This window comes from Sinocyclocheilus rhinocerous, unplaced genomic scaffold, assembly GCF_001515625.1.
Source record: "Sinocyclocheilus rhinocerous isolate Xijiao unplaced genomic scaffold, SAMN03320098_v1.1 scaffold1467, whole genome shotgun sequence".
NCBI lineage: Eukaryota > Metazoa > Chordata > Actinopteri > Cypriniformes > Cyprinidae > Sinocyclocheilus > Sinocyclocheilus rhinocerous.
The window spans coordinates 639134-651073 of NW_015647960.1; the positions used below are offsets into that span (position 1 = coordinate 639134).

The 11940-nt window shown below is 36.5% G+C and overlaps 1 protein-coding gene across 1 annotated transcript; it reads left to right on the forward strand.

Moving 5' to 3' along the window:
* The first annotated feature begins 2977 nt into the window (after positions 1 to 2977).
* LOC107709494 (stAR-related lipid transfer protein 5-like) lies at positions 2978 to 8957 on the forward strand. The gene is made up of 7 exons (XM_016513986.1): positions 2978 to 3255; positions 3386 to 3477; positions 3559 to 3608; positions 4900 to 5032; positions 6727 to 6844; positions 6975 to 7068; positions 7205 to 8957. Exons 1-7 carry the CDS (start codon positions 3144 to 3146, stop codon positions 7347 to 7349), a joined length of 744 nt encoding a protein of 247 aa, XP_016369472.1. The 5' UTR covers positions 2978 to 3143; the 3' UTR covers positions 7350 to 8957.
* The last annotated feature ends 2983 nt before the right edge of the window (positions 8958 to 11940 follow it).

Here is an 11940-nt window from a genome sequence, read left to right on the forward strand (position 1 = left end):
CCCACTTCTACTTAAAAATAACCACTTGAATGGTGCTCGAGGTTGGATATCCAACTCATTCAGAGCAGATCAATCAACCCCCGATTCAAGGAGAAGCAAAGTTTTCAAGTTGATGGCAACTAAAGTTGATGTTCCACTGGTTATTTTAAGTGGAGGTGAGGCAAGTTGTTTGGAACACATCATGACTAGAAAATGTTGACGCCGCAAATGGGGAACTTGAGTATTCCCACCTCCACCTACATCTGAAACGCAGCATAAATCCATCCAAGATGGTGGATAAAGTTGAGAGAAGTGTTTGTTATAAATATAGTGCATTTCATTCAATAATGAAAAATATTGATTAAAAAAATAGGTTAGCGTATAGCATAGCAACATGCAAATGACAGACACCGAGTGCCAGTAGCTGTCTATGAGGTGTGTTCCAAATCAGTCATTTATGAGGTTCCACTATAGTTCCACTGTAGTCAGCTGCTTATGTAGGCAGTAGACAGCAAGGCAGCTTACTCGGTTTTTGAACAGAGCCATTTATTCAGTGTAATACAGTTTTATCATATAAAAGTTGAAGTATAAAAGCACAAAGAAATGACTAGCCTATATGAGTGTACTTTGCATGTATCTGACTAAATCTGATATAAAAAAATGATAAATTATAATGTTTGGACATTTGTAGATTCTGTTGTGTGATGCAAGGCTGCAAACATCTTCAAGATTGGGTGTGTATTAAAATAAAATACATTTAAATAAAAATGTGAGAATCTACCAGTGAAAAAACCCACATCAAGCAGACTGGGTGTAAAAGGCTGGCACTGAGGACCCCCAGGCAAACATATAGGCAAGGGTGACATGCCCTTTTTCCCGGACAAGTCCCGGCCAGGATTTCTATATTACCTAAAATATCCAGGGTTTGGCTTTGTTTGCGCTGCGCAGACCGATCGGTGTTATGACATCAAAGTACCGTGAGAGCTATAGAGAGCAGTCGCTCGTTACACTTTCGAATCGCTCTCGCGGTACTTTGATGTCAAACACTGATTGGTCTACGCAGCTCCGCTTCAAGTTGAACACACCTAAAATGTACGCATATTTGCATCGCTTTGACCATTCTCTGTAGATCACACCTTCTCACACGCCACGATTGGTTGATTATGTACAATGGCCTGCATGTTATTGGTCAAACTACTTTTCGATCATTACCTTCAGCAAGTATAAAATCAGGAAAACAAAGCCAAAACCTGGATATTTTAGGCAATATAGAAATCCTGGCCAGGACGTGTCCGGGAAAAAGGGCACGTATGGTCACCTTAATATAGGCCCTGTCCCTGTCACAACTCATGTGCACTTTCGGTCTTGAGGACTCACAATGCTGCATGCAGGTGTCCGTTAAAGCAGCACTATGTAACTTTTGGCGCTCTAGCGGTTAATAAACAGAACTGCACACATCCCGCGGAAGAACATTCCAAGCGGAGCTACTTCTCTTAAGTTTACATCTATGGCGATTCACGCCTATGGCGATTCACGCAGGTATGTGTTACTCTGCAGCGGTGACGACCCGACCAGGCTACAATAGTCCAAATATAAGTACTTATTATAAGTGTACCGTAGTGATTCGAAATAAGACAAAAACACGCGGTTTGAAAGATGAATTCATGATGTACTCGCTCATACATTTTGCAAATTTTGAACACAGAAAAAGTTACATAGTGCTGCTTTAAGTCCACGAGACTGTAGGGGAGGGGTGTCAAACTCAATTCCTGGAGGGCCGGAGCTCTGCAGAGTTTAGATTCAACCCTAATTAAACACACCTGATTCAACTAATCAAGTCCTTCAGGCTTATTTGAAAAAAAAACATGGTATGTATGTTGGAGCAGGGTTGAATCTAAACTCTGCAGGGCTCCGGCCCTCTAGGAATTGAGTTTTACACCCCTGCAGGGTGTCCCATTCGTCATTTTAGCGTTCAGAAGGGTGCTCGCGAGTCTGCGAGCTACACAGCCGACATCTACCCGGCAGTCTAAGCAGCATTACGTCATGAAAGTGCGGACTCAGAGGAAGACAGTGAGGGTTTAGGGTGCCATTTGGGACTGGGCCATAGAATTGGGTGGGGTGAGGGAGCATTTAGTTTTCGTAGGGGGGCACACTTTTTTATAATAAACTGAAATAGACCAAGTTCTATATTAAAACAGATCACTAATACGAGACGGTTCAACCTAGAACAATTTAGATAAATTAATTAACTACACAAATACCAAGTTGCATAATGCCTACACATTAAGTAAACCAGGACCCTTTTTTTGGGGGGGGGGGTGCAAACAAAAGTAAGAGCACCCTCAGTTGAAGCTGTACTAACAGCTCTCTAGTATAGTCGTGTTTGCGCTCTCGCAGAACATCAAATGTCTCTATTTACATTGCAGTGTAGACATATCTGTTGATTTCTTAAATGCAATGGCCAAACAGAAACATTTGTTAGAATCCACTCACCGCTCAAAAGGCTTGCGAATCCATTCGTTATAAAAATAAAGCATAGACACAATGTAAATAAGAGATTCATTGAGTGACAGAAATATGACCAAATGCCCGCCTTATTGAGTAGTCGATGTAAGCACTGTGAGTTGTTCTTTACTCGATCACTCGCTTCGAGGATTTATGCTCTTCATGTGGTAACTTACGTTCACAGTAAAAGCCCTGCACAACTAATTCTATATTGCAACTTCTTTATTAAGTTCTTTATTACTTCTTTTAAAAAAAAATAACGATAATAATATTGCAGAATTTTTACTGTGGCTCCTTTGGGGAAATGCATTAACCAAAAATGGGGGGGAAAAAGGCTCTTTGGTCAAAAAAGTTTCCTGAGCCCTGACCTATGACAATGGGGACAATTCAATGTACTGTAAAACAGGATCGACCCTGAAAACTCTAATTCCCAGAATGCAACATTCTTCTGAGGACAGACTAAGGAAGTGGCCTTGTGCTGATTGCTTTTTTTTTTTTTAATTATGATGATTTTGTGGCATTATGCGTTTTAATTGTCTCCTTTTTGTTTTCTGATCGCGCATGTTTAATTGAATCGTTCTGTTGATCTCTATAGAACTGTATCGATTATTATCCGGTCGGTCACGATGACAGTCACTGTGATCATCTGTAACTAATGAATGAACTGGAAGCATCTGACCTTTTATACCAGAAACTGGCAGATTTATCTGTGGCCACAGATAGTTTATGGACACTGGACGTACTTGAACAAAGATCCCGGAAGAATCGAAGGTAAATTGTTTAATTTGACGATATTTAGCAGCTCGCAACCGGTCACTCGCGATAGAAGGCTTTGAATACATGTGCTGTTAGAGGACAAACCGATAAAGTAATATAATATAAAACTACACGCTCTACATAGTCATGGATTACATGCACACGGCCAGATCAGTGGAAGATCGTCTCTTGAGCTACAGAAAAGACGAGTCCGGATGGAAAACATGCAAGAAAACTGTACGTGTGAAACAGAAATGTGTCATTTTGTCATCTTTTGCAGCTGTTTGTCTATAAACAAGCATTGGTTGTTCTTTCTAGAATGATGTTGTGGTGTATTGGAGACCCTCTTGTGAATTCGCGGGATATGTGTAAGTATAAATTTGTACATTACAGTATGATCCTGAATTTGTCACCGTGACGTCATATGTGCTGACTTCTCGTGCTCATGTTGTATAGATACTCTAGTTAGTGAAACTCCTGTTACATAGGCTATTATATGAGAAATAGTACGCGCTCATAAAAGTGGACATTATTCAGCCCGTGACACTGAGATCAATGCATATCCATACTCATGCTGTCAGGGTATGAAAAATAAATCCCAAAGTGTCAAGGACATTCCTCTGTTGAATGTGCATTGCTTTAGTTATGCTCAGCTCTGAAATATTTCACTTGGCAGATATTTATTTGGTATAATCACCGGGTTAGTCTTCAAATAGGGTCTGTTTTGACTACTTGCATTTTTATAACTATGTGTTCTGAAGTTCTAAAGACCTAATATTTTGGTATAAAGTAGGCTACTCAAAATTAAATGTTTATTTATGCCATATATGCATGCTTTAAAAATTTTTCTTGATTAAACCATTTTAAATTTGTAAACAAACGCTTTAGTTTTCTTTTATTGCTTTTCTATCATTAATTATATTTCTATAATTAAACATTAAATAATATAAAACATTAAGTTACCAGAATGTCATTATTTTGGGCATCTAAAATAAAATACTTTTTTTTAAACAACGAAACACTGTTTTTATCACTGTTATCAAAAACGGTATTAACAGTATGTCTTTAAAAAGTCATTAAAAAAAAGCATTGTTGGTCAAAAGGTGGGAGCCTTGTAATATTGTGCATAATAAACATATATAGTACAGTAATATGTTATAGGTAAAGTTATTCTTTTGTTTACATTTATTTTAGTGCTGTCAAAGCGGTTAATCGCTTTTAATCGCATCCAAAATAAAACGTTGTGTTTGCAAAATATGTGTGTGCTGTGTATATTTATATGTATATATAAATACATATATATGTGATATATATTTATATATGCTATAAATCATATATAAATATGAATATATATGCATGTAAATATTTCCTAAATATACATGTATGTGTATGTATTTATATATTCATATTCGTATACACAGTACACACATATATTATGTAAACAAACTTTTATTTTGGAAGCGATTAATCACGATTAATCGATTTGACAGCACTAATTAATTTATATTTAAATTATATATTACATTTTTTTTTTTCTTTTTGCCTTTTGTAGCATTTTACATGCTGTCGACATCTTGTGCAAACATCTTTACAGCAGTGACTTTAACCTTCGTCCCCCGTATGCACGAGCAGTGATTGTGTGTTCTTTGGGGTTTTCAGGTATAAGGGGGAGGGGATTGTCAATGGCAGTCCAGAGAAAGTGTGGGACTGCTTGAAACCTGAAATCAATGGACTACGTGTGAAATGGGATGCTAATATAAAAAAGTTTGAGCTGCTTGAGCAGGTGTCGGCGGTAAGAAAAACACAAATACACATCCCATTGTGAAAGGAGATCATTGTTGAGTTAAATCATATGACCTGACCAGTTCCTCTTCCAGCTAGCTGTAAGGAACAGTGTTTTATTTCAGTTTTCTTAGATTGTCAAAGATTGGTGATTGTACTTTTTATTTTAAAACAGTTTCTTGTATCCCAGTTTAATGTGCACAGTCAGCTATAAGTAAGCCATTTGTTGGCTAACATCCTGAAAAGTGTAAACACTGAGTGTATGGCACTTTGATATGTTTGGTTGAGTTTACAAATCAGCCCAAAAGCAACATTAGCCCCTATCGCACATACAGTCTTTACTGGTAAATTACCGTTAAGAGATCACGTGTGAACAGGACCTTTTCAAAAATACCGGAAATTCATTCTGGCAATTTACCGGTATGAGAAGTTGTAACATTACCAGTAATGCACTCTGTGTGAACGCAGCACAAGATTACCGCAGGGATTAAAGTTCCGTCGCTACGACGGATTTCTGTCAGTTCATAAAGACAGTCACTTGCTTCATTCCTGAATGATTCAGTCGTTCGAACGAATCAATTGAATGAATGATTCAGTGAAAAAATCAGTGACTTGCCGCCACCTGCTGGCGGGTTTAGTTTTTTTAGCGTATAATTTCAGTTATTTAAATCATATTTCTGCATTCAAATTTTTATATTTAAAACATTAATCGCCACATGAATTTATGAATTTAATTGCACTCATGCTACCTCTGAGCCTCATTAAACGTATGAAAATGTACCTACAAGCCACTTTTGTGTTCTTCTGTGCCACCTCTATAGTACAAATTAATTTATTAATACTAATTTCATATGATTGGTAACTTATTTGTCTTATTCTACATATTGTTTTAAATAGAAATTTTAAAAAGATTATAAACATACATTTTTGAATATTTTTTAATTAGGAGGACATGCGCTCCTAATTACAAGAAGAATTGCTGTAGAATAAGACAAATAAGTTACCAATCATATGAGATTAGTATTAATACATTAATTTGTACTACAGAGGTGGCACAGAAGAACACAAAAGTGGCTTGTAGGTACATTTTCAGACGTTTAATGAGGCTCAGAGGTGGCATGAGTGCAATTAAATTCATAAATTTCACTGAATCATTCATTCAATTGATTCGTTCGAACGGCTGAATCATTCAGGAATGAAGCTTTATGAACTGACGGAAATCCGTCATAGCGACGGAAGACGTCTACTCTGGGCCAGTCAGAACATTCTGACATTCTTTACTCCACGCTGTTTATACGATGTCTCTGGGCCAAAAGCAACTGCATGAATGTGAACGTTTGACACAAAAATTCAAACATCAGCAAAAACACTGACCGGTACACTGACATTTTTGTATTTACCGGTAAAGTCGTTCCGGTAATTTTACGGCAATTTACTGGTACTACTGTGTGAAAGGGGCTATTGGCTCAACCAGTGGCGTGAGTTTGAGGGAGTTTGTCTGATCAATGTCAGACAAGAGAAGCATCTGGGATACCTGTTTGAAAATAGTAATTATTCTTGCCATTTCACTTGGCTTCACAATTAATAATTCTTATTTCTAATTTCCTTTGTGATGCATGCTGGCATTCCATTGATTTAGTACATAAAGCAGCGATGCAACAGTAGATCTATACATTTCTAAAGCTTTTCTTTTTCATTCCCTAGGATGTTTCGGTCTGTCGAACAGTCACTCCTTCGGCTGCTATGGGTATTATATCGCCTCGAGATTTTGTTGATGTCATTTCCATTAAACGCTATGAGGATGGCACAGTTTCATCAAATGGTATACATGGCCTTTCTCCTTTTAATTGGATCTGAATCTGACACTGTTCTGAATAGGATTATTATAAATAAACATCAGACCTGATATCTATCTTAATAATGCTGTTATTGATCATTTAATTGATTTATAGCCACCAATGTAAGCCATCCAAACTGTCCTCCTCAACCCGGCTACGTCAGAGGCTTCAACCATCCGTGTGGCTGTTTTTGTGTTCCTGTTCCTGGGTGAGTTTCTCATGTCTCATGTCTTTGGTTGATGTAATTCAATCATCAGACAGCAGATGGTGGCAAAAAACTACATTTGAATTTTTCAGCAGTAGCATAATTTTTTTTACCTTTTTTTTTTTTTCTCTCTCTGTAGGGAACCAGGCAAAACTCAGCTGTTTAGTTTTTTCCAGACTGATCTTGGAGGTTTGCTTCCTCGTTCGGTTGTCGATTCATTTTTCCCCACTAGTATGGTGGAGTTTTACAGCAACCTGACCAAAGCCGTAAAATCACTTAAATAGCACCAATGGTACTTTATAGATAATACCCCCTTTAATCTTAAATGTGAATATTTTAATACTTGGATGCACTTAATTGCATTTAATCAAGCTTTAGTGGAAAGTGAATTTACCTTTAGATTTATTCCTGATTCTTCCAATAGCTACACGTGTCCAAACACACTTGCACAAAGACAGTTTTATATGTACAGAGTACTGGAACGTTTTGTTTGCCATATTATTTCAGAAATTCTGAAAACTTGATTCAAATGATGAACTATTGCACAAACAGTTATACATTTGCATTCATGCATTTGGCAGGTGCTTTTATGGGGTTTCTGCGGATATTAAGTCTTAATTCACTCCTCCACAAATTAAGGTCTTAAAAAGGTGCAGAAAGTTCATAAATTCATGAAGTTATGGCATTAAATGTTGCATGCACTGCAAAAATGAATAATTTCCTCAGTATTTTTGTCTTGATATTGTGGCGGATCAAATATCTGAACATGCTTAATCAAGATACATTTACTTGTGATGCAAATTGAATATATGAAGTCTGAAACCGAACTTAGCTGAACAAAATTAAGTGAGTTTATGCTTAAAACGAGAACAAATGTGTCTGTCAGTGGGGTCTGAAATCTTGTTTTCTCTGAATTGGTTTTTTTTTTTTTAGTCCATTGGCAGACATTTGCTCTTGTTTTATTCGTAAACTTACTTAATTTTGATACATTTGTCAGAAAACATGTGCTTCTTGATTAAAACAAGACAGAATAACTGAAGAAGAACATCTCTTTTTTGCAGTGTGATCAGAAGTTACACTAAAAGTTATTTCCGTATTCTTTATGGTTGGGAGCAGAGCTATTCAAGCCATAAGCTATAGTAAAATGCATTAAAAAGTAAAGGAGTTTTGTTGGAAGTTTCAAACTGTTTCTAATACAACCTAGACATTTACATTTAGAGAACATATTGAGGTTTTGTGATCCTTTCACTCTATTCCATAAATTCTTTACATTGTCTTAAAATGTCTTTAATGTACCTTCATAGAAACCTGCAGAAACCCTGTTTTATCCAAAGTGACTTAAAGTGCATTCAAATGGCATTTTATCAGTCAGTTTGTTTCATGGGAATCGAGCACATGATGTTGGTGGTGCTAGCATCATTCTCTGCCAGTTTAGAGTCATTCCATCAGGGTCATTTTTTTAAACCATAATTCAGCAGTGTGATCACATAATGTAGCATGATGATAGATTTGGAAATTATTTTCATTCATATAATGCATTGTTAAATTTTAGACTTTACAGCTCTATTTTAAAAGGTAGTGAGCTGCCTTGCCATCTACAAAGTTACCGGTTTGGAGCCCCCTACATAGGCAGCACAAATAATGCTCCTTACATGAAGCGTAAGAGGACTCGACTCACGATTGATGTAAAGAGAGTTTGGCTTTAGCATGTAACATGACGCTGCTTTAGAATGAGGTTCTTAGAAGGCAACATAAGGTTGCTGCATCTGTGTCAGGAGTGTGTGTTTGATGTCTGGCCTAAATAGGCAGTTCACTAGTTTTTGGAACGGAGTCTTATTTTAAAGGGGTCATATGATGCGATTTCAAGTTTTCCTTTCTCTTTGGAGTGTTACAAGCTGTTCGTGAATAGATAAGATCCCTAAAGTTGCAAAGACTAAAGTCTCAAACCCAAAGAAATATTCTTTATAAAAGTTAAGACTGGTCCACGCCCTCGCTGGTTTTAGAATTTCAGTCACATATTTGAGGACAGTTGTCTTAGATTGGAGATTAAATTTTTATTTGAATAATTGAGCTTTTGATAGATGCTCAAGCTTGACCCCTTATATCACATCAAGTCTGGTTGTTAAATATGCTGAAACTTTCCATAAGTATTTCTGTATTTTAATAGTGATATTTGAGTGCATAAATGGCTTTGGCAAATCAATGTTTACTGACAGACACATATCTTCAGACATATTTGAAGAATTGCATTTGCTGCTGTTCTCGGTTAGCATAGCTGAGTTTATGTACTGTATTTTTGAGACTGACAATAAAAAAAGGCCAGAACAATCATGACAGAATTATGATGAGGGATGTTATGATATAATGATAAAATAAGAACCCACAGGCTCAAGGTTTAGCTGGTTAGCATGACTCTGTTGGCCCCTGCTGGTGATTATGTAGTCAGTATAAAGCATTTTTCTCCACTGATGGCCAACCAAAAGTATCTTTGTGTTTGTATACAAGTATCCACAGGGTTCTGTGCCGGCCAGACCAGCAACTACCATTAAGATGAATGGGAATTCTAATGGAACAGGGAGTTGAGTGGAATCCTGTGTTTTTTTTTAGTTCCTGAATTTGAACTGAGGTAGAGAACAGGATGGAGAGTTTGAATTTATTGAATATATATAAGTTGTATTAAACAAATAACTTCAAGAAGTCTTTAGATTACATATTTAGTAAATTACCTCAATAAGTTCATCATTTCATGGATCACGGTGGATGATATAGTAGCTTAGGGATATTTTACCCAGATATTAAATATTTCTGTCATTATTTACTCGCCCTTAAGTTGTTCCAAACCTGTGTGAGTTTGTCTCAGTCAACATATTATAATAGTGTTACTCTAATGGATTCCTCTGTTGTTTTACTATGTTGAATTTCAATTCCACTATTCGTCATTTCATTTGAAATTCTATTCCAATTTTGCAACCTGTGGGGTGTGGCCAATTCAATTCAAATGTACACGTATAAATTAAAAGGGAGTCCATTTTTAAATTCAGTTTTTGAAACATTCCAGAAATATGGAATTAAGACATTTTTCGACCATAGACGCAGTAGAAATGAATGCTGTTACGTCCTTTTATCTCTGCTAGTAATCCGTCATTATCGCACATGGACAAAGGGACTGTTTAATGCTGTGTATATCACTGATATGACTGACCTCAGAGAGAACCCTGTGTGTTTCTTTTTGATCACTTTAATTACCGTTTGTGTCTAGCTGCACGATTGTCCTCCTGTCATGTGTCCAGTAGGTACTTTGTATTTTTATGCCTGTATGCCGTCAGTGAAATTACTGTGAACGCATGCTCATGGCCTGGAGATGTGTTCTGTGCTTTTTTTTTATTATTATTTTTATGTACTGTAAATGAGCAGTATGCTCTAGTGCATTTCAGGATTATTTTGGGAATCAAGATTTTACATCCGTTTTGCAAGGAGTGTGTGCTTGCCTTCAGTATTATTGTGCAAAGTTCTCTATATGTTGTAATAATGCACACAGATTTACATTCCAAAAGCAGTGTATACAGTTTGTCAATTCTGTCAAGCAAGAGTTTTTGATTATTCCAGATTTTTGCATTTCTTGAAGTCAACGTGAAATGTCATTCAGAAGCCATTTTACTTCTGTAAACTGATGTATTTAGAATAAAACATTTGGTGGTTCTTGATTTTATCCTCCTGGAATTGATTGGATCGTGAAAAGTGGGCGGTACAAACCGGAATGGAGGCAGATGATTGGATGGGAGAAGTCAAACAGTATGAGGGATTTGTAACAGCAGACGAAAAGAAAGGTCATAATAGAGGCGGAGCAAGTCAGTATATTTTCATAGTACATTCTTTTTAATAACATGCAGTGATGGACCTGGAACTGTGCATTGAAATCAGATCATTTCTCATTTCATGTTGACTTCAAATATGTTTTTGCTCAATGCAGTTTATTATATGTCCACCTGCCATTGACTGTGGGACATCTGTGTACTGTTTGTTAATACCTAAAAGAAGCAAAAACTGAAGAAATTGCACTTTGTAAAACCCATTGTATGATTCTCCTTTTAGATTCTGTTCTCAGATATTAAAAATGATTGATGACCATATTTATCATTTGTATCGTACTTTATTTGTACATTACAAGCCTTAAGTAATCACATGTAAAACATCTTTGTTCTGACACAATTTCAATATATTAAGGCTTCTTTTTAAGGGAAACAAAAAAATAACTAAAGACCAGAATACTAGAGGCACAGTACTTATTTTACTAAACTGTCAAAGTTGGATTCTGTTAGATAATAGATATTTTTGAAAATATCAAATGAGTATATTTATCATTTCTGCCTTTGATGAAAAACTAGAGCAATGTACTGTTGGGGGGAGCATTTGACAAAAAAAAAAAAAAAAAAAGAAATATTCTATTTCTAATCTCTTGAAAACCGTGTGCCACAAATGCTTCATGACATGTTCTTTACATTCTGCTTTGGTGAAATGGTATAGAAATATATCTGAAACTATTTACAGGCTTGTGCAAATCATTGCATCAAAACAGGCAGACTTGACAAGAATCATATTTTTATGAATCCCTGATTGTGACAGTAAAACAGTACAATACCAGCACCGTGATGCGCTATAAAAATCTGCTCAGAAAAACGAGCTTTCCTGATCATGTAGTACCACATCATGCAGTGATGCACATCATAAGAGAGGAAAGTCATACTGTCAAAATGCTTTAATGGCAAAATGGAGCGATCAAGGCAACTGAACGATCCCAGAAGGGTTACAACAGTCATGGAAAACCCGGAAATATCAAGGAATGGGATTTCCAGGCCTGCAAAACTATATATATAC